This window comes from Anticarsia gemmatalis, chromosome 13 (genome assembly GCF_050436995.1).
Source record: "Anticarsia gemmatalis isolate Benzon Research Colony breed Stoneville strain chromosome 13, ilAntGemm2 primary, whole genome shotgun sequence".
NCBI classification, from domain to species: Eukaryota; Metazoa; Arthropoda; class Insecta; order Lepidoptera; family Erebidae; genus Anticarsia; species Anticarsia gemmatalis.
The window spans coordinates 9,623,911-9,650,222 of NC_134757.1; the positions used below are offsets into that span (position 1 = coordinate 9,623,911).

At 34.4% G+C, this 26,312-nt stretch overlaps 1 protein-coding gene across 2 annotated transcripts; it reads left to right on the forward strand.

Annotated features, from left to right (window-relative positions):
• Positions 1-1,338: 1,338 nt before the first annotated feature.
• On the forward strand, positions 1,339-24,559 carry Ptpmeg (protein tyrosine phosphatase Meg). Of its 2 annotated transcripts, XM_076121593.1 has the most exons (15): positions 1,339-2,000; positions 3,050-3,178; positions 10,477-10,690; positions 12,194-12,402; positions 13,561-13,713; positions 14,020-14,258; positions 14,631-14,780; positions 15,079-15,307; positions 15,799-15,904; positions 16,205-16,444; positions 16,708-16,824; positions 17,222-17,445; positions 17,846-17,978; positions 18,818-19,032; positions 19,729-24,559. In XM_076121593.1, exons 1-15 carry the CDS (start codon positions 1,851-1,853, stop codon positions 19,813-19,815), a joined length of 2,595 nt encoding a protein of 864 aa, XP_075977708.1. In that variant the 5' UTR covers positions 1,339-1,850; the 3' UTR covers positions 19,816-24,559. The 2 variants fall into 2 exon arrangements, with proteins under 2 accessions (XP_075977708.1, XP_075977709.1); XM_076121594.1 differs by lacking the exons at positions 1,339-2,000; positions 3,050-3,178 and adding an exon at positions 9,968-10,058.
• The last annotated feature ends 1,753 nt before the right edge of the window (positions 24,560-26,312 follow it).

Sequence of the window (26,312 nt, forward strand, 5' to 3'; positions counted from 1 at the left end):
GTAATGGTGCCCGGACTATAAGTTCATTGCCCGGTTCTATAGAGCTTGGTCAACTTAGTCAAGAAGCTTTAAACGCAGATTTTGAATAAGTAATGGTCTAGTGTTTTCACGACACATCGGCCACATCACACTCGCACCTCGGTTTGACAGTAAATCGACACTACCTAAGAGGTAATCGGCAGTACCAATGGACTGAGTGAACTGGAAATTAAATCACAGAATATGTTGCAATATTTCTTATAGGCCAAAATTCATGCACTAGTGTTGCAAAGCCCATTTCCGATGTGGCACCAAGATAAGGCACAATACCTACCTACTATGACTAGATATTTACACTTATTGTAGTTGTTTTTAGTTATCGATAGAAATAAAAGCTAAAAAATATTTTAAAAATGTTTTTTTGCGGAATTTGTATGCGTTAATAGATACAATTGTTTACAATCGAACATTATACTTACAAATTAACAGATCCATATTGTATTGAGTTAAACCATAATAGTGAACTTCTCAGAATGTCCATAAATGTTTCAGTTTTAAAAAATAATTACGTAGATCTACATAACTAACATTTAAAACTTTTCAACTTTTTAAAATTCCCGCGGCAAAAGCGGATTGGGAAGAAAAAATGTGCTACGTTTAGTTACTGCACTGGTACCACCTAACTGGGGGGTATTTTTAGTTTGGTTATTGGCCATAACTGCCAGAGTATTATAGGTTTTCTAAATTTTTGCTTTTGTTTCTAATTTTGAAGGTGTTTGTGGCAGATTATATGGTAAATTTGGACAAAAAAATATTAGCTTACTTGCAATAACTAAACGTTGTTCAGTAGTAATGCGACACAAAAGTGGTACTATCGTTATTATTTTATATTTGTTACAAAATAGCATCGACTATAAAAAATTATGTCACAGTTTTGAATATAATATTATTTCGTTTGTGGGTTTTCATTCCATAGATAATTATTTTTGGTATAGATTGGTAATTGGAGTAAAAGATTTTTCTCGTTTATAACAGATAATAGTTATGACTGACATCATTAAATATGATTCATCTTTGCACATCTCGCAAGATTTGCTTTACTAATGCTAGTTATAAGTATGTGAATATGACATTGGATATTAAATATGGTTCCACTTCATTTGTTTTTATTTAAAGCAAGGTCCTGCATTTTCGTCTTAAATCAACTATTTATAAATTCTTGATCACGTCAACTTTTGAAAAATATATAATATTTATAATAACATTATGCTATTATACCTGAATAAGCTTTTAGAAACTTTCTGTGACAGTTACTTTTTGTATAGGTACGCGTTTTGTGTTATGTTCGAATCATTCACATCACTAGTTACGTCTGATACCAATATGGCGGAATTTCTTATCAGCTACACAGTGGAATTTTAAAGTATGTGGCTAAAATAGTAATTTATAAATAGAAATTAAAAACAAGGACAAACTATATTAAGAATAAGGAGTATCGTTTTAGCACACGGTCGTGTTATAAGTTATAAATACAATAATAACCGTGCACCGAGATAATATAACATCATCGAACATCTGACAATAATAATAAACATGAGTATAATGTTTGCAAAGCGTTCAGGGCGAGAATTTGCGTAGAAAATTACGTCACGGCGACCTCATGTGTGTGGAATACCATTTGTGCAGTGTAGAGGTACAAGTCGTCGCGAAGGTCCACAATGATTCACGAGGTTAATTGAGGTTTTACTTGGATAATACGTAATTGGTCGGCAAGGAAGCGTTGTTACGCGATAATAGTGGAGTTTCGCCTTCGTCGGGCGTTGACTCGTCTGGCAGGAATCCGGTAGAAACGCGGGTGACTAATCGATGAGATGATCGAGAGTGTATCAAGACGTGCTTTTAGCAGTTCTAGCGGTACGTACAACGTGCGAGCATCGGAACTGGCGCGGGAACGCAAACTCAACATCTTCAATGTTACCGTGCAGTTTTTGGATGACACCCAACAATCATTTCAAATTGAGGTAAATAAATATTTGTTCAGTTGCCATATCATCTAGTTTTGCTATCCTCATTTATTACAGAAGTAATTAAAAAACATGTTTCTTTTTCATTCATTTCATACATTCATATTTGCATGACAATATTTATCAGGAATCACAGGATATGTATATCAAAAGTGCACAAAACAGTGATAAAAACATTTTCTGAACACTGCCACTGTATTTTTGATAAAATCATTAATGATTTGTGTAGGTACATAAATTGTGCATTTCAGAGCTAATGTTATAGACTCTTTATTACTAAATACTTGTAAATTGAACAGTATGTAATTAATTGTTTGTAGTTATAAATCTTAATGTAGCATGTTGCAAATTCACTTTTCATAATAACTTTATTAATTAAATTTAAAAATTTCCTACTACATAATAATGTGACAGTTTCATCAACTTTTTATGACAGAGAAAATGCATTTGGATCAAAAATAATAACAATATACCTAGGTACATTAGCAATGTAATCTAAAGCATTGAACATTAAAGCACAAACTTTCATTCACATAAGGATTCCTTATTTGTCTTGATATAAATTTTAGTGGATATCCACTAAAACTATTAAAATCTATTTGTGTACCACTATCAACAATCCTTTTATTATAATGTGTAATTCACAGATACAAGATGGTAACGATGGTAATTTTACAATCACCTAGTAGGTATAGCCCAACAACTTAGTAGAGATCCTTGTATGCAAGGGCTATGGCTAGCCAATATCTACAACATTCAGAATTTAAAAATTCAGTGATGCCTGTTTAATACAGTTTTAAATATTATTTTGGAAATACACAGAATTATTAATTATATTATTATTCTTTATTAATTGTAGATTCCAAGGATCTCTACTAAGTTTTTGGACTAGAGGATGTTTTCGTTCATGATAGATTCTGTTAGATCATTACTTCACATAGAGTATATTTTATGCATCTTCCATCCATACTAAGATTCATTTAGTGTAACTTATTATCAATACAAAATTAAGACCCAAACTAATCTCTCCAATGTATTTATTACAGAAAAAAGCAAAAGGAAGTGTACTGCTAGAACAAGTATATCAACATCTAGAGCTTGTTGAGAAGGATTATTTTGGACTACAGTTCACTGAAAATGGTTCACCACCCAGTGCCACTAATACAGAAATAACTGTAAGTATTTTCCTCATTATATAACTGAATATAATTATGTTATTGTATCTTTAATAAAATAAAGATAGATACAAGTATGTACTCAAACATCAATAGTGTTATAAGCCTTTTTTCCACTGGAAATACTATTGTAAGTGTAAAAGTTTGTCAGGATTTACCACTGTTTTTTACCCATTGCAAGAGGTGTAAACCAATTCGGCATACAAAAAAATTATAACCTGCAATAATGCATTGTATGTGTTTGTTCTCCAAAATCTTTTGATTAATCAAAGTTGCAGACAGCTAGTAGTGTGTCATAAAAAAATTTGGTCAATGCAATTTGATTGAAACATGAGGTTAACAAATAAGGTATCTTATCCTTTAATATCCAATCATGTTTAAGACCAGTTCCATTATAATATTAAATGTACTGCCTGCATTACCTTAAATAAAAGGTTGAACAACATCAATATTAAAATAGTTCCTACATTGATAGTGCACCTCATTGGCAAAAGAAAATAAAGTTTATTAAATGATATAAAACTAATTAATTAATTTAATACGTAACCTATACTAATACAATTCTGTGTGTATAATAAGTACATTACATATTGTGGACAATTGTGGTTAGTTGCCGCTTGTTATAATAATATTTTCCTTTGAAGACCATCAAATCAGTAACCATATATTGTCATATTATTTACTTTATGTGGTAATATATAATTATGTGATATTATATTGTTTAAATTAAATAGCATCATTAAACTTGAAAGAAGTCGATACAGACAGCTTTCAAAAAGTACTTTCCAGCCCATTCTTAGCCATTGTAGTAGGCTGGACTGACCCCTCCCTCATACCAGGAGTAGACCCTTGCCCAGCAGTAGAATAGAAATGAGCTAAAGTGATTTTTTATTTATTTGAACAATTTGCTGAAGATTTTATGTCATAAATTGTTTATTTGAAAAGGTGTAGTCAGGCAAAACAGGTAACAAGAAAATCTTCATATTGTAAAGATTTTTATTACTTCCTTAAAGTCAAAGGTCATTCTTTCTTTGTGTTATCAAGGCGACTTTAATCAGTTTTCCAATTGACCAAACACTTGTGCCCACAAAAGCGTTGTTGTTGTAAAATTTAATGCTTATCACAAGGACCTGCGCTGGAGTCCTGTAAAATTATAGGTAGATTTGTGGACTCAGGCATGTAACTCATGAAAATTATATCTTTAAATATTTCAAGAAAGCAAATCCCCAGACAGTATCCAACACTTCTAATTGTGTAATTCTCGAATAGAAGATGACTAATATTAAAATTTTAACGGAAACTTCTCTTTGCTTCTGAGAGCTCAAGCCTTACGCTTGCTAGAAACATATTCCAGCCGGCATGAATCGGCCAAGCCGGTCAGTATGATTGAATATATGAAAATGAATGTTCGGGAAAATTAATGAAAACTGTATTGTGACGATCAGACTCGAAAGAGCTACCCGATCGGCAAAGCCAAAACTCAATGTACTTAGTAGTTGTCACGGGTCAGCTTTCTCGTTCGTTCAGTGTATAATCCCGATAGGCACAAGCCGAACAAGTGCAGCAATTTCTTCGAGACAGTTTTGTTGTTCGGTAAACATTGCCGGAATCGACAATACCGACCCGATTAAGTGTGTAGCGAACTGTATGCTTATTTATTCAAAACTTAATGAGTTTCACTTATCACCATTTTGTAATTAGGTCATAGGGAAACATACATAAAGGGACATTATGCACAGCGAATACTGGGTAATGGGTATATTTTAACTTTTGCCGACAACATAAGTTACCAACAAAAGTAGAGTTAAAAACATGAAACAAAAACTGTACACTTTGTACAGTAATCATGTGAATTATCTTGTCGGAAGTAATGTTTTACTGTAATGTTAGGTAACATGCAATTGTTGCATAGTTTGAAGCATAGCATTTTCATGAAAAAAGGTTACAAAGCGATTATTTGTAGGTGGAGTTTTTCAGTTCAAATAGGTCTGAACGTGAATTTCGTTTATTTTTGTAATAAGTAAAGTATGAACAAATTAAGTGTTAAGCAATACTAGACGAAGAAATAACTGGTACCTAACAGTTTTTATATGGCAGAATCTAGCCTCCTTTTTTTTCTCTGTGAACGAAATATCCATGTCATCGTAGCGCAAGTGCGCAAGAGGATGACTCATAATAAGCAATTAAAATTGCATAGGTTAAGGTTATGTTTGTCCCTAAAAAAACCATTAGTGTTCCAACTTATAAACCAAATAAAAATGCTAGTTTCTCATAATTCCCATTAAAATATTTTTAAATACTAAAAATGAATTGCATCGGCTCCCACGTTCGCAAAGCCACGTGTTAAACAGATTACGATACCAGATTGTATTTACGTCATTGAACTGTACACAGTGACTCATGGACATAATACTGATCACCATCACCCTCAGGGATGCCTCTTAAACCGGTCTTAAACGATACATTGTTCTGACTTTAAACATCCATTCAGAGTTTTTGAGGAAATGTAAAGTCCGTAGCCGGCATTTAAGTAGTGTGGTGTACTGAGGTCTGGCCCTTGTCTCATTGCTAGACCCGTGCCCAGCAATTAGACAGTAGTGTAGTTTAATTCTTCTTATATTATAAATGCGAAATTTTGTACGTCTGTGTTAGATCCTTTTTCGTTCAAAAACTATGAGCGAATTTCTAGTTCGGAAAATCTTTTAACGCGTACCAAGAGCAGCATCTCGATTTAGAATATTCTATGGCTTTATGTGCGTATGAATTATATCAACAAATCCTACATATTTTATCTATTTACCCCTATATTAATTTAACTCTAAAACTTCCATACTCATTTCATACGGCAACTTTTTTGAAAAACTGTAATTCGAACTAGTCATCCATGTTTAAGAAGTTTTTAACACCTTACATTCGCTTATTCATGCTTATTTCCACCATACAAGGTAATTTCCAAACCAAAAAAGGCTAGTATGACATCCCTATACCTTACACTTAATCCTTTCAAGTGTCCACTAGAGATTATAAACTTTTTTATATTTTTATCGCGTCATTCAATGAGTCACCGTGTAGTATTCCAAGTATGTTATGTTGATGTGTTTAACAGTTGTTTGTTTTCAACAGCCTTGCTAGATTTGTTTGTTAGAGATGGAATGTAGATTATTGCGATTGTTTAAAGGCATTTTGTGTTATTGATTTATTTATAAACACTACGCGATGTGCAGTGTCATGGCCGTCTAGATGTTGTTTTATTTTTCTAGCGGCTGCACTTTTGAATCTTCATTAAAGTTTGGGTATTTAAGTGCAATCTGTGTATTTAGTATTAGTATTTACTTGCTTTGACTTGCTAGGCTTCCGTGCATTTTGGTCACTTGAAGTATCGACATTACAAAGCACATATAACTGAATTTGTAATGCTTATATGCTAGAACTCACCTACAGAATTTGTTTAGAACACTATCGTTTATCACAACTATTCGTATTGGTGAAGTTTTCCGTGCACCCCGTCTAACTGCCTCCCCTGTCTTTGGTGTAAACGCAGACTATTTTGTCATTTTCCACATGATGATCTTTAGCCAAAGGAATTAATATTTAAAATCTCATTATTTAATCCAAAGAGAAAAGTTGTTATACGTCAGAGTTTAAATATCTTGACGTAAAATCACTCAGTACTACTCAGTAGTGCCTTCTCAAGCGAGCGATTTCCTTATTCTCCATAAGGAAATGTGTAGCAAGATTAAAAGATAAGCCCATGGCCTTCCAAACCAAGATTATCGTCAAGTTAATGAATCGAGCTCGATGTGACCGACCCTTATCGGGTTATCAACTTTGATACCATCTTTGATATATATTTTTGGTTGACTGCATGCAAGGCCATACTGTATTTATTCTGTATTATAGCGATGCATCGATTATTTTGAGTTTCAGCTGGCACCCTTAAATAGGCTCACGAATAGAGAGAATTTATACCTCTCGAAGATTTAAGACAATATGTTAAGTTAAGTATTTCTGAAATATCGTATTTAATGCCAACCTGCACTTTGCACGAAACAAGACATTGAACTTCATATTGCAAGAAGCATAAATAACTGTTTCCAATTAATTATGCGATAGTATGAGATTACACTAAACCAAAAATCGGCTACCATTGTCACATTAAAAAGTACTAAGTTAATTATATTTTAAAATCTGATACGAGTTAACAAAACAAAATATCTCATCAAATCGTTTCCGAATGTAATTAATTGTCAATAAAGTAACGCATCAGCTCCTATCGCTTTTGATAGTCGTCGATACAATCGAGCTATCTTTAAGCTACTATCAATCAACTTTAGTGTAAATACCGCAATTACTAAGTACAATTACTTAATACATCGGAATTTGAGCCACTCCTTTGAACAACCGGATGGTTTTAGAAGTGATTTTGAGTAATCAAAAGTATAAATTAAAGTGACTCAGACCTTATATGGAAATATTTTTTACATCCGTCAGCTTGCTATACGTTCCTTCCTATGTAATATCCTGCATATTTTGTGGGTTACTAAAATTACGTACGTCATCATCAAATTTTCGACATAAAAATGCAATCTAGGTATTTTAATCTTCCTTCCTAATAACCGAGTGAAAGGTCGATGTAAAAAAAATATTTTTGTCCTTAAAATACTCTTGAAAGTGACAAAATCTGCAGTAGATTTAGCGTTAGCTCTAAATTAATTAATTTATCAAAATTTAGTCTAGTTTAGAGTAGGTACGACCAAATGATGAATAAATTATGTCAAAATTAAACAATAGAGTTTTTTATAATTTATTTCTTTTTTTATTCAGGTTCTGCGATTCAAATGTTGCATAGCAAAATTCTGCGACGAATAGGTACAGCAAAACAAAGCCCTTGACGAAAATTAGACATCTTGAGATGCAATAGAGTCATTGCCTAATGAAGTCAATTGTCAATTGATATCGGCCGTGTAGTGTAATATACAAATTACAAGACCCAAATCGGCACATTAAGAACGGTCACACAGATATTCGTGCCGTTAGTCATTGCTCCACATATTATCTCGTTAGCAACTGACACTAAAACATCTCATAACCTATACCAATAACATATTAACCCGCCGTTTTCAAATGTAGGTGAACGCAGATAACGATGAGTTGCTCTTTTATTGCAATTTGCACTCGTATTTATGGATTTATGGACTACTTACTAGTAACTTTAACGAAGTTACGGAGAGAAAATCAGCTTGAAAATTCGACGCGACTTTATGCGATGTGCAAAATAAAAAATGGTGTGCTTTAGTTCTCTACCAAATTATTCAGATTCTTCATTCTTGGTAGATGAATCCTCAAAGCAGCCTAATTTTAATGCCATAAAATTACCTATTTTTCGTTAGTTAGAGCCTAAATTTCACATTTTATGGAGTCAAAATTCGGTCCAAATTATTCTTTCGTATATCATCTCCCATCAAATCTTCGTAGTAATACTACAAGCGTAATGAATTGTATCAGTGAATACGTGCCTCAGTTGTTAATTATCGTATTACAATGTAGTTACATGTTACATGTCCGTTTAAATTGTTAATTTATTCACTTGGAATTCCGGTAGCCTCGCGCGAGAAATCCCGCTGGCATTATGAGAAGGAAAAGTTGGTTTGCTGTTAAGGGATTTATGCTAAATTGCTAAGACGATTTAGTAAAATTTTGACAAGACAAACAAGACAACTTATTTTGTCGAGTACGGTTTTTCCAAATTTAATCGATATAAGCTGGAATTAACGGACAAAATAGTGTTTTTACAAATTCTCAGGTGTAATAGTTATGATAATGAATAATAGACATTCTGTGCGACGGATTTTCTTTTGTTCTTATTAAACAATCAATTTAAGCATTTCGAAACAATTGGTTAAATCAGTAGTCTTTCTCCTTCATTTTCTATCTATTTATTCTTTACAATATCAAAAAATGCAAGTCAACTTTGCAAAAAACAATATTTTCGCTCGTTTCTCTTTAACGATTTTGGCACGGAATGCAAGTAAATGTCACCCGATGGTCAGTGTATGACGCATGAGTTCACGTGTGGGTAGAGTACGTACCTTAATGACTTGCTGATAATATGTTCTCTAGGTCTCTTACTAATAGGTCAAGGTTTCAACGTATTCTTCATGCATTTATTTACAATTTATTCCGTTTTTACGACTACAATTTGCATTTTTGCTAGTGTCATTGAACTTCGCACGAGATTTTTGCACCGGAATTGCATTTGCATTCGTAATATTTGAAAACAGCTGGTGCATTAGATAATTAATGTGGACATGACATACTTGCTTACCCTGCTTACTATTAATGTCTAACAATTAGAACTAGCTTTAAAACAATACTTTGTACGTATGACAATGTTATAGCGATTTTAACCAAATTTTAAAAAAATCGGCTCCGTGCTATTGTGTCGAGATGAACTGCACTATGTGCGCCTTACTGTTAAAACTGCTACTGTGTTCATTTCAAAAAGTAATAAAATACATAGAATAAAACAATAAACAATGGAATGACGAACAGATCTTAAGTCACTTTTATACAAAAAATAGAGCATTTTAATGCATGCAATGATATAATTCGCAAGTCACTTATTGCATTTGCTTTCGTCATTAAGTAGTCATCCTACTACAGGCCTGACGTGCTTAGCTCGTTGAAGATACTTAGAAACTTGCTCGTGAGTCACACTTATTGTCATACTTGTTCAGATTTCCCATTGACTACTCGATGTTGTTTAAAAAATAGTCAAACGCCGGCAAGCTATTAGCGAGGAAGGTAGCGAAAATATTAGGAAAAAGTAAATTTTGTATAAAATTTATTGATTTTTGCATTCAGTGTTCTGCAGTGGGAGGTAAGCGGAAACTTGTGACTTTATTAGGGCATGGGTTGTTTTATGATATGCTTCGGCAACATTCAATAGGATAGCGCTATACAGGCCATATACCGGTAGCTCTTTCTGTTATTAGTACATATATGAACATCTTTAGCATGCCGAGTCAGGATTACACCTGTGAATTTTAGATATTTTTTGAGTTGTAAAATTATTACATTATTTATTATTGTCGAATTACAATAAAATCAGTTTAGTAGTCTTTGCATGAACGTGTGGTGTATCAATCCTTACAAACATTTGCATTTACAAAATTAAGAAGAATTGTACAAACCTTATCACAAGAATCCTCGAAAAATTAAAGAGCAGACTTTTTTCTCAGTGGACTTAAAATAAATTACTATAAAAATAAATTAAAACTATTTCTCTTCTTTTACAGCGTTGGCTGGACAGCACAAAATCAGTGAAGAAGCAAGTGGGAGCTAATGCACAATTCTGGTTAGCTGTTCGCTTCTATCCGCCGGAGCCGTCTCGTCTCGCCGAGGAATATACTCGGTATCTCCTGTGCTTACAACTGAGGAAGCTGTTGCTTGATGGAAGAATGTCAGCTCCCAAGAACACGGCCCTTTTACTTGCGTCGTTTACTGTTCAAGGTATGTTCCTGCTATCAGTGGCTAGTGGTCTTCTGGGTATATGTGATGCTAATATATCATAGCCGGTTGTGCTCTCCAGTCGGTAACCGATCTGTGGGTTGAACAACGTTTGGCGCAGTCATTCCATAGAAGGATGATCACATAGTGTGGTATTTGAACTGAGCGTCTTCGTGTTTCAGGGGGCACGTGAAAGTCGGTATGTGTGTAATAGAGGTCTCCAGGTGGGCCAAAAAGTTGGTTAGAAATTTTCATTATCAAGAACCTGTCAGGGATAGTCATGCTTCAAACATTTTTTGTGCCTTAGAGAGCAAGTGAAACTATACAGGGAATGAATACGTTCCAATTGTGTCAGACTGTTAATTTTAGTCAAATGGTGCTCATAACTTCAAAATTATTATTACATATTTGTAAACACAAAACCGCCTCTATGAGTACCTAATATGTAATTGTAACATTTTGTTTTCATTAACGTTAGTTCCGTTATACACTTATGGGGGAAAATATAACCACCAAAGCGACTTGTTCCTTGTTGTTAGAATATATTATTATCCCTATTCCTTATGGTATTAGGCAACATTATACCCATTGACAGGCCTCTGTATTATTCAAACATTTACTTCATTGATATCTTGTAATTTTCTATTTAATGACATAGTTTTAATGCATTCGATTTGGCTAAACTATTGTACTGGCAACAACCGAGACAAACCTACTTTTGATGTACTCTTTAAAGAATGCTTAAAAATATTGCTAAGCGACTACCGATCTATGGAATGTCCGCATCGAAGGTTACTTTACTTAGCTTATTTACTGACCTCTCAGCGCATTTAGTTATAAGCGCCTCAAATATACTCATCTGTAGTATAATTGGAATTTAATAACAAAATACTAGTACGAGTAATAAACAGTATTTATTGATAATTGTATTCAGGATGTTGCAACTTCGCAGTTATTAGAAAAAAAAACGAGTATTAGAAAAACGTTAACAAAAACAGTTATCAGCCACGTTTTGTTTACGTGTTCGTGCATGCAACTATGTAGCAAGGAGGTCCTATCTCACAGGTTTCCACATAGTTTTATCGTAGAGTTTCTCCAAAGGAATAGTTTCTGTTGCGAAAGCTTTCGAAACATTGATAACATCGATGTGAATTACTGCATTCTTGTTTAGAAAAGACATTTGCATGAATGGCTCTTGTGTCGCCTACAAGTAAACGAAATATAGATATTTAACAAACAGCACACCGAAATAATCGCTAAAAATGTTCATATTTCATTTGTGCGATTCCCTACATAAATCGCTCGATAATAATTTACGCCGATCGAGACGATCTAAAGAACGAGTAAGAATAGTACAATTTTCTATACTAACGTCGCGCTCAATGCCTTCTCTCTACGAATAAAATAAGAAATGTAATCCTCTTCTCGTTTTCACTTATTTTTCTTACCTCTCATTCTCTCGCTGTTTAGTTAAACAATCAGTTAAATAATCTATTTTGTTTACAGCGGAACTAGGCGACTACAACGTATCGGAACACCCGCCTAACTATCTATCAGACCTATGCCTACTACCGAAGCAGAACGCGGAAGACGAGCGCCGTATCAGAGAGCTTCACAAACTGCACAAAGGACAGGCGCCCGCTGACGCCGAGGCTAACTTCCTAGAACACGCCAAACGACTCGATTGTTACGGGGTTGAGTCTCACCCCGCTAAGGTACGAAGTATTAATTACTATTAGTAGAAAACGTACTTAGAATAAAAGCAAAAAAAAAAATCTGTGGGTGCATTGATCAGTTTTTCCAGGAAAATTCTCAAGCCGCATTTACTGGACTCAAGATCTAAGCCCTCTCAGATTCCGAGAGAGTAACGGTTCAAGATAGAGTTTACTTAGTAAAAAATCTAATGATCAGCTTTTCTGACTCTATTAGAAGCGAACTTGATTAGACTACTAATAATATTTGTCACTGTTATGCTATTATTGCGAAAGTAATTCATTATTTCTATAGACGCTGACACCAATTAAATGACTTTAGCTAATGTCTTAGCTTATAACCAGATAAAGAAATAACCGACACTTCTAACAAATTACTATTTATCTTAACTCGTAGACATTTTATTCAAAAAATGCGAAACTCCGAAATATGTTTACTGTATTACAATCTACATACTACACAGCCCATTTATAGCAATAATGACGTTCACAATCTAAAATTGCATTGATAACACAAACTGACCTAATTGCGTATTCACATAACACAAAGAGATGTTTACAGATCATATCGATCACTGTGCTAATCGCTTGTTTACAAACACACGTAATAATTACGTCATAGTGGGTGGTCTAGAACATTTGTGTCTAATGTTGATTGTTTTGTAAACATGTCGGTTAAGACCTTTGTGATCTGTGATGCGTAGTTGTGCCTGCTTTTAGTTTCGTTAGGATGTTATTATCGTTTATACGACAAAGTAATTTCGACTGTAAAGTGAATGCATTGAGTTGATTTTTGTTCGGAAATATTATGACTTCGTCTAATTTGCCTGTAAATTCCTAATCTACTAGGTTGTACAGTATCCTATGTTTTATTCACGCTACTATGCACTATCCAATTCATAGACATAAGAGCTCGGAGATAGTTCTTAAAGATAGCTGTATTGGTTGGTAAGGCTAAGGTGTAACAAAAATTGGGTTAAGTTAGATCGGTAGGCATTTCAAACCGTATCTACCGTCGTAGCGGACGTCTTTCAACCGTTCCTTAACATTTGAATGCTTGACAAAATATATACATTCAACAATACATGTCTAGGGTAAAATTGGGACTAATTTTAATGTGGTTGGATGTTGATACTTACCATTGTGTTGTTTGTGTTGCAGGATTACAGCGGCAAAGACATATTTATTGGCGTGACGTCAATAGGTATAGTCGTATTCCAGAACAACATACGAGTGAACACGTTCTCTTGGAGTAAAATCGTCAAGATTTCCTTCAAGAAGAAACAGTTTTTTATACAGTTGAAGAGGGAGCCTGTAAGTATCTTACCTCTTTTTTGTACTTACTAAATAATATCTGTGTTATTGCTCTTTATTGTACATAATATTTTTTTCAACATTTAATAGAATCATTTTATATTAAATGTAATTGCTGATAAAGCTATAGCGGTTGTTAGTATCAATTTCCAAATATTTGTTGATTAAGTACAGCCAACGATTGTAATAAATATTTTTTGTATGTTTCTATCAATGCGGACATTGTTTTCGTTAGAAACGACTCCAATTTAGGAAAAACAAAAGAAAATTTCAAGGACCAATTTAACTGTTCATTTCTGATTCCAGTCAGAATCCTACGACACGGTCCTCGGCTTCAACATGCGTTCCGGTCGGGCTGCTAAAGCGCTATGGAGATGTAGCGTAGAACGTCACGGGTTCTTCCGCCTGCGGGCCCCGCGGCGACGGGCGCTGCTCGCCGCGCTCGGTGCCTTAGCCGGACTTGCCGCCCCCACTGTACCTAGAACTGAAACCATGGCGCTCGAAGACGCTAGGAGATCTAGGTCTACTAATAGGAGTTTTGTTAGGTCAGTGTATAATGCAAACCCCCTGAAGCTACATTTTTATACAGACGCTACGAGCTTCAAACATTTAAAATATCTCAAGATCAATCCACAACTAAGATTCTGGTTCCATCATGGTGCATCATGTAACAGTACTACTACAACTTCTATCTGAATGTACTCAAGGTTCTAAAGCAAAAGTTCTTCACTGACTGAACGATCTTAGTAAAATCTGAATGAATAGCGCTAAAACACTAGCGTGATTTTAAAGCCACTTCAAAAGATTTTCAAAGAACGAGTCACTTACATAGTTTAATTATAAATAAAAAGCTTTGAAGCAGTACGTTTGAATGATTTATTAAAGAAATATGTATATATTTATTCTTTACATTTCAGACGTAGTGGGTCTCTAGTCCGTGAGCGCTCAGCGGGCGCGGCGTCGCCCGGCGCGGGCGCCATGCGCGGCTCCCGCGTCACGGCCAACACCGAGCCGCCGCCCAGACCCGCCTGGACCGACATCGCACAAACCATGGATACGCACATACCGTAAGTGTACTATACAGTTTATTAAGGTATTTACAGTTTTTTTTTTACACAGGCGATCTTCTCGTTATTGTTAATATTTATCGAATCCGTTAATTTGATTTATCGATTATGTATATAAAATTTTCCCTAAAATCAAATCGTACTATCATATTTACAGAGAAAATAAATGCAATTTTGAAAAATGCATTTGTGTAATTTAAATCGTTAATTTATTTTAATCTGAGGAAGCTATCATTTCACCAAAGTACTTACTCTATAAAAGTCCAATAAATAAAAAAATGTTCTTTTATTTTTCTAGTGAAGGCGACTTCCTCGAACGTCGCCTCCGCATCCCGCTGTCGTACGTGGACGACTCGGAGACGGGGTCGGACGCGGAGTCGGTGCCGGGCGCGGCGGGCGTGCGCGTGCGGCTGGCGGCGGGCGACGACGGGCTGTTCGGGTTCAACGTGCGGGGAGGGGGCGGCGCGCCCGTGCTCGTGTCGCGCGTCGCCTCGCGCACGCGCCTGCATCTGCAGGAGGGGGACCAGGTCACTACATTAACTACTATTTTCTTTACTTTAAAGAAGACAACTCTTGAATAAGAAAGAATTGCTCTCGTGTCGCGGGGATCTTTACTAACGTACTTACATACAATGAGCACAAAGTACAACCACACCCGAAGCAAGTCTTTGTGGATGGCAAAAAAATCCGTGTGGGAATCGAAATCGAATCTCAATGTAATGATAGCCACTGCGCTACGGAGTTGGTCGAATTATCTACTTCTAGCCCATATTTGACTACTGACTACAGACACTACAGACTACAGTGTCATGAAAACCAGCCAACCGTGCAGGGGTTCGTTTATAGCTTCTAGGGCGCGCATTCAGACTAAAAATACCAATTTTTTTTCTTCATAAAATACTTTGCCTGTAATCGTATTTAATTCTTCAATCTAATCCAATGCGTAGACTAGTCTAGTCCCCCTTTCGATTGAAATTCCTATTAACAATTAGTCAATAATAATATCTTATACTTGCAGGTGATGTCAATAAACGGCACGGACGTAGAAGAATTAACGCACGAACAAATCGTACAAATGATCAGAAACACGAGAGGTGTTCTTACGTTAATAGTCAAACCTAATGGTGAGTAATTTTATCTAGCCCACGTTTTGGTAAGATCCGAAAATCACTCAGATATCTGAAAATTTTTTATCTATATTTCTGCCTCTATTTTATAGCCACGCAGTACGCAGCTTAAGGCCATTTTTAAGCACTTGATAGAGGTCGAGAGTCAAGCTATTTTGATTCTTTAGCAAACTACAAGATTGTCGAACTGTTACCCGCTAGTAAAATTTCTTAACTAAATATCCATGTATGAACAAATAAAGCGGCCAATAATTATGTTATCTTGTAACCTAATTCTACTGCTTATTTTATTTCCAGCTGTCTACGAACCAGAAGAAGGTCCGGAAGAGCCAGCAGTGTGCTTCGTCCCACTAAACTCGGGTCAACTGGAAGGCGATGTTCTAGAACAATCGATGCTGTTGCTAGGCGACGGTCTAGCTAGCGGCGCGGCACTCAAACAGTACGACACGCTATTGAGAAGACTGCCTGATGAACCGACTACGGCGTCTAAACTGCCTTGTAACTTGAATAAGAATAGATATAGGGATATTGCGCCTTGTGAGTATTACGCATGTTTTTATGGCTATTAACACAATTTTTTGGTGAACTAATGGTTTACTATTTCTCATATTAAGAAATCGGCCCTTTCCTAGCAGCGGGACAGTAATGGTGACGAAAACAAATGTGTAGAAAAAATAAATTTTTGGTTTGGTAAAACATTTCATAAATGTTTCACTATCCCATGATCATAACATTTCTCAAAAACTAATAAAATAAAGGATAAAACCAGGTGAGACCAATATCGTTTGTTTTTATTACAGACGATTCAACGCGAGTGATATTGAAAAACGGGCCTACGGGTGACTACATCAACGCTTCATACATCAACATGGAAATACCTAACTCCGATACAGTTCTCACGTACATTGCAACACAAGGTATAATTGTTTCTATCTCAATTAGCCGAAGCAAATTTGTGTACGCTTTCCAATTATTTTATGATTATTACCGTAGTATTCACTATGAAACGCATAAGATGGAATATCGCAATCACAAATATAGCACTCGATAAGAGGCATATTGTGATGCTATTGAACGCAGCTTATGATAATACCAGAGGCCGCCCGCGACTTCGTCCGCGTGGAAACCCTTTCCATGTAAATCCCGATCCCTCGGGAACTCCGTGATAACAAGTAGCTTACATGTTATTCTGGGTCTACATCTACCTATATACCATTCGCATTTATAATATTAGTAGGTTTTTTTTTCAAATCAAGACTTAGTTATATAGAAAACAGAACCAATAAGTGCTAAAAACATCTTTATATTTATCAGGACCACTAGCATCAACGGTAGGCGACTTCTGGCAGATGGTATGGGAGTCAGAAAGCAGCCTAGTAGTAATGCTCACAGTACTATCAGAGAGAGGCCGCGCTAAGTGTCACCAGTACTGGCCTAAGGTCGGCACGTCGCCGCTCAAAGCTACCAACTCGTTGACAGTCCATACAAACAGTGAACAGAATCATGGACATTATATAAGACGAGAGATGACTATGAAGGTAAATTTATAATGCTACATTTTTTAGAGATCGTAAAAAGTTGTGTTCTTGGGTGATTACATGATTTTATGTGTGGAATTTAAATATTAGTATTGTTTTGTGTATATAATATGCTTCAAAGTATAGTTTTACGCAATTCAAAGCGTATAAGGGCGTGATCTATGCAATTTGGTATGTGCTCAGTTATTAAAATTGTAATTTCAAAGGGCACTTTACATGACGTATTGGAACTAGTTTTGCCGAAAATAACCCCACTTTTTATTTTTTAGTATAAATTATATTAAATTGGACACACCCATATTATTGAAATATGTCATTGACGCTTATCAGTTTTATGTATGAAAATAGTCAAAAGGTCAAAACGAAGAACATGCATAATAAACATTTTTTTCTTCCACAGGAGACGGGTGGTGGTTGTCGCAACGTGACACAGTTGCAGTATATCGCGTGGCCCGACCACGGCGTGCCTGACGACTCGGCCGCTTTCATCGGCTTTACGCAACTCTGCTCCAACCTGAGAAATCATCGAGCTTGTATGTATTTGTATTTAATACTTGTACTTAAATCTAAATGTTTATTTTATTGAATGTATGTACACTATATATATATTCGCTTAGCCTTTGTTCCAAACTGTGTTGGAGTCGGCTTCCAGTCTCACCGGATGCAGCTGAATACCAGTGTTTTACATGGAGCGACTGCCTATCTGACCTCCACAACCCAGTTACTTAGGTATTAACACGATACCCTTCGGTAAGACTGGTTGTCAGACTTTCAAGCTTCTGACTACTGTTAACGACTGTCAAAGATCTTCGAAAATGACAGCCGGGACCCACAATTTAACGTGCCTTCCGAAACACGGAGAATCTCGATATGTTTAGGATGGTCACCCATCCACGGAACAACCTCGGCAAGCGTAGCTTAACCTCAGAGATCGATCCGTGCGGCTGTTGTAAACTAAGCTACGAGAATGTATGTACACTAAAGTACAGTAAAAAAGCTAGTCCATCATAATACTGAGATTATAATAGTATGCGTCCATTCCAGCCTATAGAAGTTATGTTACGTTTCTAGTAGTCTTTCCTCGCCAACGTTTTACGATGCTTACTTGTCAACTTGTGGTTCTTTCTCTAAATTATTGTTTATCGTAAGAAGCGGAATAGGTAGTACTTATCGATGCTTGCATTAAACTCAAAACAAAAGCGATCGCTAGCTTTGAAGATCACTGGCTAACATTTTATGAAACGAACTTTTTTTTTTCTCCCGACGCAATATTATTGGCGTGGGGACCTAAACAAAAAAAATCTACGCTACGGAGTACTGTAGTTCTGAAAAGGTATTTTTTATTTAACTAATCTATTATTTTCTGTTACAGTAATACCAACGGTAGTGGACCCGGGCGACGACGACGAGGACGAGCGCGTGCTGGCCCCGCCCATGATCGTGCACTGCTCGGCGGGCGTGGGGCGCACGGGCGCGCTCATCCTGTGCGAGGTGGCGCTGGCGCTGGCGGCGCGCGGCCAGCCGCTCTACCCGCTCGACCTGGTGCGCGCCATGCGCGAGCAGAGACCCATGTGCATACAAAATGCCGTGAGTAACAATATAACTGTCTTGTTAACAAAAATTGCGTTAGCTCCGAAAGTAAGTTTGCTAAAGTCAACTCCAAAAGTAGCTGATCTCAATCAAATTGATGATACTCAATCTTTCGAAATCCTATATACTGAAGTGTGCACATTATTCCAAGGAAAACACATTTGCCATTGATTGAAATGTTTAATTCTAACTCATTCTACCTGATTTTGATCACTTATTTATTAAAGTTACGTAACACAGAGGTTTTGTTAATCGGAAGTTGTTAAGCGACTTTTGGAGCCGACTGTAAATGCATTTTTGTACAATACACAGATTGCATAATATACGTACGTGTACGTTGCACTTGCTATGTACACGTAATGCACGTGCACAGTAACTAAGCTACACATGCAGTGATTGTTTGATAAGTTGTTAACTTTAATGAATATGCATCGAAATGAGCTTTGAACGGTTTGACAAAGAATGATTAATTATCGGAATATACTTCACATTTTTATCTTGTGTGAAAATACCCTATTGTTTTGCATGCATTGTTCTTGTATTCTACAACCGGCAAAATCGAAGCATTTTGTAAAATAATTCTAGTTTAAGTAATCTGCATACGACCACTGTACATTAAAAGGCAAAGCCTTTATTCCTTTAGTAATCGACCCTTAACGAACGCTATTAATTTATTTATTTCTATCCTTTCAGAGTCAATATAAGTTCGTATGTGAAAGCATACAGACAGCATACGCGCAAGGACTAACGAAGCCGGCGTCAGAGAGCGGCTCTAACTGAGAGCTGCTAGGGCCTTGCCAATTATTGTAGTGTACACTTGTACAGTCAACTGTAAGACCCCCAGACTGATCGTGTAAGGTTAACTTATTGACTATAGATATCAAATCATGACTTATAATATTTAAGTAATGGATTTTCAACCTTAAAACTATACCAGTAAGGGTTAAGTAATTAATTTTCAACTTTAACATTGTACTAGTAAAGTATAATTTTAATTGCATACTGTCTCGAAGTTTTGAAATGGACGTTTTTTAATTGGTTTGAGTTAGTTCACAGTCCTTTTTACATGATGCAAGTTAACTGCTTCTTACTTATTATAATATGATTCTAATGCATGTCTTGTATCGATTAAACATTAGTTTAAGGACAATAAACTTGCAACATGTAAACTGAGCTTTATAAAAAAACATTTCAAAAACAATGTTCTCATACGATTTGCACGAAACTAAAATGAAAGAATTTATTACATCTCTTTCTTACGAAAACAGTATAAGATAGAAAAAATCTGTATTAACACGTTTCATTTTATCAATGTGTGAATTTTTGTATCAAACTATTTTATAATAGTAAACTTTGGTATCTATCGTCAATATATCGAGTAGAAACAGTGTGTTCATGGATTCAAGAGTAATATAATAAAATATTTACATGAAGTATAACGCTGTATAGTCAGAATAATATACACTAATTAGTTAAGAGATACAGTAATGACAACAAATAATAATTTATTCATGAAATCGCGACATCCTCGAATCTTACCTTATTATTGCGTTTTGGAAGACACACAGTTTTTTATCTTTGTCGAATAGCAACAAGACAGATTTTAGGCTTTCGCGATTTCAAAACGGACAAGAAACCACAGCAGTAATATTGCCTAAACAAAAACGATTTACTTATTGTTTAATTTTAAACTAAACTAGGTATATTGATCAAATTCAGCCTAAAATAAAATAACACTTAATAATTCAAAATTATTCAAACGACTGATTATTGAAATTCAATAGGTCTAATACCTGTTTTGCATTCTTGCGTACTATGATTATTGTACGCAGTTGTAAAGTTTTAACCAACACGAACTTGTATCTTTTAACTATTTATTATTAAGAAAAAATCCTTTTTCTAAGAATATTATTCAATCGTATTTTTAATTTCCTAGTGTTTTCTCGACCAGTGTTTGTATAATTGTTGATTTAATAAATTTTATAGAAAGTTTGTTTCACGATGTTAATCGATTAATCGACTCGATACTCGAATAATCGTATCCACATATCACTGTTGATAAGATATATTTTATTTTAATATTTATTATTTATTTTAGTTGTAATTTTTTTGTCTAACACTTGCTGTGATTTTCGCTACACATGATATTCTAAGTAATCTTGTAGGTCTTGCCTTTCCAACGAATTTAGTAATTTATTTTGAGAGTTGTATTTATTTGTTGAAAGTGTTTTATATGCAAGTAGCGACAGGCTATTACAGATACTTTAGTATTGTACATTTTGTATACTTTATTTTATTTTCTATGACACATCGATTCATCATTCGATTTTAACTTGACTTCTGTATTCTTATACCAAAATAAAATTGTAATATTTTCGTTTATTTTTATTCATATAATAATGTGTTCCTCACCTTCCGAATTAACCTCTAAAATGTGATTTAAAATGATTCTGTAATAAGTCTGTCGCTACAAAAATTTACCGCTTCTTTTTCCTGTGCCATTTGTAATATAATAATAAGATATTTTGTACATTTTACTTTTAATATATTTGTCATACATTGTGTATGTTTATGTTTCATTTGTATGTATCCAAAACCCTGTATACAAAGTTATTAAACCTTTGACCGCCACGGTCGGCTATACTCCACAAATCAGAACGTGCTCACGACGCTATATCTTTGTCGACATTTGCCGACGAAAGCGTCCTGAGCACTTTCTGATTTGTCGAATATAGCCGACCGTGGCGGTCAAAGGGTTAAATCTATTAGCGTATTAGGTATAAGGGACCCAATTACTTGAAATAATTGTTAATCGTAGAATAAGAAGTCCCCTACATACGTAATATAAAAGTATTTTTTCATATTAAAACTTGGAATTATTAACAATCACGTTGTCTTTTTCAAGTTATTTTTCAATTTAATAATATTGATATTAAAAGTAGCTGTTCAATAGAAAAGTTTAATAAGAAGTAATGATTCATCTTCTTGTAAATAAATCGCATGAAGTAATTATCAATTTTATTTTGCAATAAACGATTATATCTCCTATGTGATCGTTTACATAATACTAACTATTAGTAAATATACAAGGGATATTCGTACCTCTTGAAAAAAAATCCCGATCTATAACTGACCTTAACATTATAATTTCAACGAAACTTTCAACGATAATATTTTATTAACATCATTTTATTTGAATAATACAATTAATTTGTATTGTATTGAACTAAAAGCAATTTTCTAACATATGAACAAGGAGGACATATCAGTTATGATATAAACATATATTTAGTCGCGTGTACCTATAAACCTCCATAAAAGAAACTCATCTTAATAGTGTTGTCTCACTCACTCTTACTGCATTTGCAATAGGAGTGAAAGAGAGAACATTAGTTTGATGGTTCTTTGTTTGTGGGGCTGTTACGTATTTTGTCACATATTTTTATGGTAACATATTTTTAAACGATTGATAAAAAAACCTCACAATTAACTGATTTTGATGTAAGTTTTGTTACATAAAAATAATTGATTTAATTTAATTTTTCGATCCTGTTACCAGTAAAAGAATGCGAATATTATTTTGATCCCAAATACTCGATTTTATACATAAAATTTCCTAAATAAATTATTTTACTCACCTAGCATTTAATTTTCTAATAATTGATGAAGTTTGGAAGGCCGCGTTACCTAAAGTATGTGACTAATTTATATTGTGCCTATAAAATTAAGTGAGGATTGCCATAATTGTAACATTTAGAGTGTGTGTAGATATAATTATAGTTTTATAGTATTTAAGTTCTAAAGCCTACAAATCGAAGAAATTGTGAATGCACTAAATAAAAATTAGAATGAATGTTTTTCTATCAAGTTTTTAAAACCAGTCTAATAAGAATATCTGAGTGAAAAGAATGTCTTATGACCATTATAATCCTCATAGGACATTACAATGTAGTACATTTGGCCTTCTGAAATTGATACTTATGTGCGTACGTAATAAACGTATACCTTATACGTGCACGTATACGTACCGCATACATCTGTGAATTATTAAGTTAAAGATGTTTTTTTTTCTACGTGGGCTCATAATGGTCTATTTAATCCAAAAATTATTTTATTACGTCACTATTTTCTTGAAGCAAGTAAGTTATAGGTTCTTATGCACAAACATTTTATAAGTCAGAACATGTCTTCAGTATTCTTGTTAGACTGGAATACTTTGAGAATTACTTTATTTTAGTTCATTTTATTTTTCGCACAACTGTTGCATTTTATTTACTCTTCAAAGCATTTTATTTTGATATACTCACATTCAGCCGCATTGTGTTAATATTTTTTTTATCTGATTTATATAGTTAAGTAAATATTTAATTTAATATATGTTCTGTTAATTTATTGCTGTGTAATTAGGCTTGATTTATTATGATTTATTTATCTAAGAAACAGTTGATAGATTATTTATTTGATTTGACTCAATTTGGCAGAGATGATTTGAATGACTGGTAATTATGAAGTTTCTTTCACTTTACTTTACGCGCAAATTCACAGTTGTAATTTACGTACGAGCTTATACGCTCTGAAGAATAAACCCAAGTTTTGCCGCTATGAGATAAAATAATTCAAAGCTATGGGTACTCATTATTGCCAAAATTCTTATATTTTTTTGCAAATCTTGCGTCTTTGAATGCCTATATCTTATTGTTTATTAGTGTGTAATCTTTTTTCATTTTCTCAATCATGTGTTTCATTTTATAAGCACGTTTGTTTTTCCCTTACTTAAATCGAGGCTATACTTATTTCAGTACATTTTAAAATTTAAAATCACTAGTTACAGGTCTTTAATCCGATCCGAACTGAATTCAAACCAAACCCCATTGAATAATTAAATTATTATAGATATAAGTTGCACCAGTGTATAATAACGTTTGTTTTAATTAACTGTTTGAACTAAAGGCTATTGTACTAATTTCTAACTAAATATACGACCACAATGTCATATTGAATTAATCACTTTTTGCAAATGTGTCTTTTCTTTTCTATAAACGTTAAATTCAGGACATAAATATGTAAAAATCTATAAAATTTTACAACATAGGCAATGACAAAAATAAAAGATAATTCTCACAGTATAATTTCACATTTCTTTTGTCTTATTTAGGACACGCTATGATGTTACAGTTACAGAACTATACAATTTGGCAAAGACGCAAGCACTAATAACTTAACAAACAAAAATGACTATATTTGCTTAAAATGTGATTAATTTTATGTGCATCGTTAATTTATATGGGTCAAAATATCCTAATAAAATCTAGGGTTTTTAAGCGAAAAATTATTTGATATCTTAGCACTAGGTTTCGTGTGAATGACTGAAGTAGATATAAGTGTTGTAATGTTCAATTATTTTGTAGAAAGAGTGATGGAACTAATGTAAAATAACTTGTAACAGTGTAATGTTTTCTACCTTGTGATGTCTATGAAGTGCTGTGCGTTTTATTTTATGTCAAATAAAAGTTTATTGAATCTATTTATTTTTGTTTCTATTATGATATTAAACTATCGCGTCTTGTACAGATCATAGAATACTAATATGCACAACGGGTCTTATGCGCGGCGATTAATCGTAAACCTTTTTTATATCTCGATGTTTCAACCAAATAAATACTGATGTAGCTGCTAAGCGTCGTTTCCTCGTACCGTTGTGTGGAGATATCGACGATATCGAATAATAAAAAAAAAGTTGAACACAAAGTGAGAGTAGGCGTAGAAACAAGCGCACAAGGAGACTATTATGTTCGAAAATTGATTAGCGCCCCTAGCGGGTTTTTGCATAACTATGTTCCTCAAGGGCACCATTTTCCACGAAACAATAAAATAAAATAAATCTTAACAAATAATATTATTTGCTGGAGCGCGCACATAGGAGCAATTCTGAATTCGATTTTCGAAGTAAAATATTTTATACTTTCCATGCCTATTGGATATTTTAGGACGATGAGGCTATATGGGTATTGTTTCCTTTGCCTGCTTCAACTAAAATAAAAGAAATAAACGCTGATTTTTTTTTGTGTGTTAATGTTTCGTTGAACAACATTAATTTTGAAATTATCATATTGTTGATGTATTTATATTTTTACTAATACGATTTAACGTAAGTAGACTAAAATTATTATTCATGAGAATAATACTTTACATGAGTATTTTTTATCCACTAAATGATATTATATGCTTAAAATTAGTTCGTACACAATTATTGACAATTTAATTTACAGAAAAAAAAATTCTGGACGAATATTTTTTTTCTTTTCTGACTCATGTTAAATGTCAAGTTGTTGATACTCGATAGTTCGCGATTTTCTGCCGGTTTTCTCGAGAAGCTCGATGACAATGTGTGGTTCTCGATAGCGTGGCGTTAGTATCGAGTGTACAGAATCGAGCCGCTGAAAATATTGTATCAAGCCTTTCCGAACATTCGAAGCTTTCATGAAATCTTCCTGGCATCTTCGGTCTACTGGGTAAGTACCTGTGTTGTACCTACATGTTCATAAAAGTTATTAATCATGCGGAATCAATAGCAAAGACATTTTAAAACACTGCTTTTTGAATGACAACCGCCAACTTTTGCCCGTGTCGTTGGCGACGTGACTCTTATATGTCTACAGGCTCCGCCTTTTACCTTTGACTTTCCAGCTTCATTCACATACATACATCTTGAATGGATGTGAATGAAGCAAGGAAATTTTGTAGGGACCATAGAAAGTGGCATTCTTTGATCTCTGCCTTTCCTTACGGTAATAATTGTTAAGCGCGTTTTTATGCTTTAAAAATAACTTAATTCTTTACAAGAAACTATTCAGTAAAAAGTTTATCTACATTACACTTTTTAGATAATACAATGATCTCAAAACCAAAGCATTCTCTCTCTACAACCTACACTAAAACGCGTGGGCCTAAATGCAGCCCACGCAAACCCGAGTGGGCCGAACGAAAGACACCGACCATTATCGGTACCTTCATCCATTCAATTCGATTCATACCGTTACGAGATCTTTAATTAACTCCTCTAAAATTATTTCAGGGGCCGATGAAAACGGTTATTTTAGTACAATCGATTGAGCACAATGGTCAAACTCAAAGGTATAGAGTTTCAAAGGCTGTCACGCCGCTATACAACCGATCCGATTTCCTGATAAACGTTGCCGTGGTTACCAGTTATTACCATCTCCGTCATTCATGGAGCAATTTTTACTGGTTTTTTCAATTTTGTTGACATTTTTATT

Coding starts and splice junctions, on each gene's coding strand:
- Ptpmeg (XM_076121593.1), top strand. CDS start 1,851: ATGATCGAGAGTGTATCAAGACGTGCTTTTAGCAGTTCTAGCGGTACG. Junction 15,905..16,204: donor GTTAATAGTCAAACCTAATG/GTGAGTAATTTT, acceptor TTTTATTTCCAG/CTGTCTACGAACCAGAAGAA. Junction 17,446..17,845: donor GACGAGAGATGACTATGAAG/GTAAATTTATAA, acceptor TTTCTTCCACAG/GAGACGGGTGGTGGTTGTCG.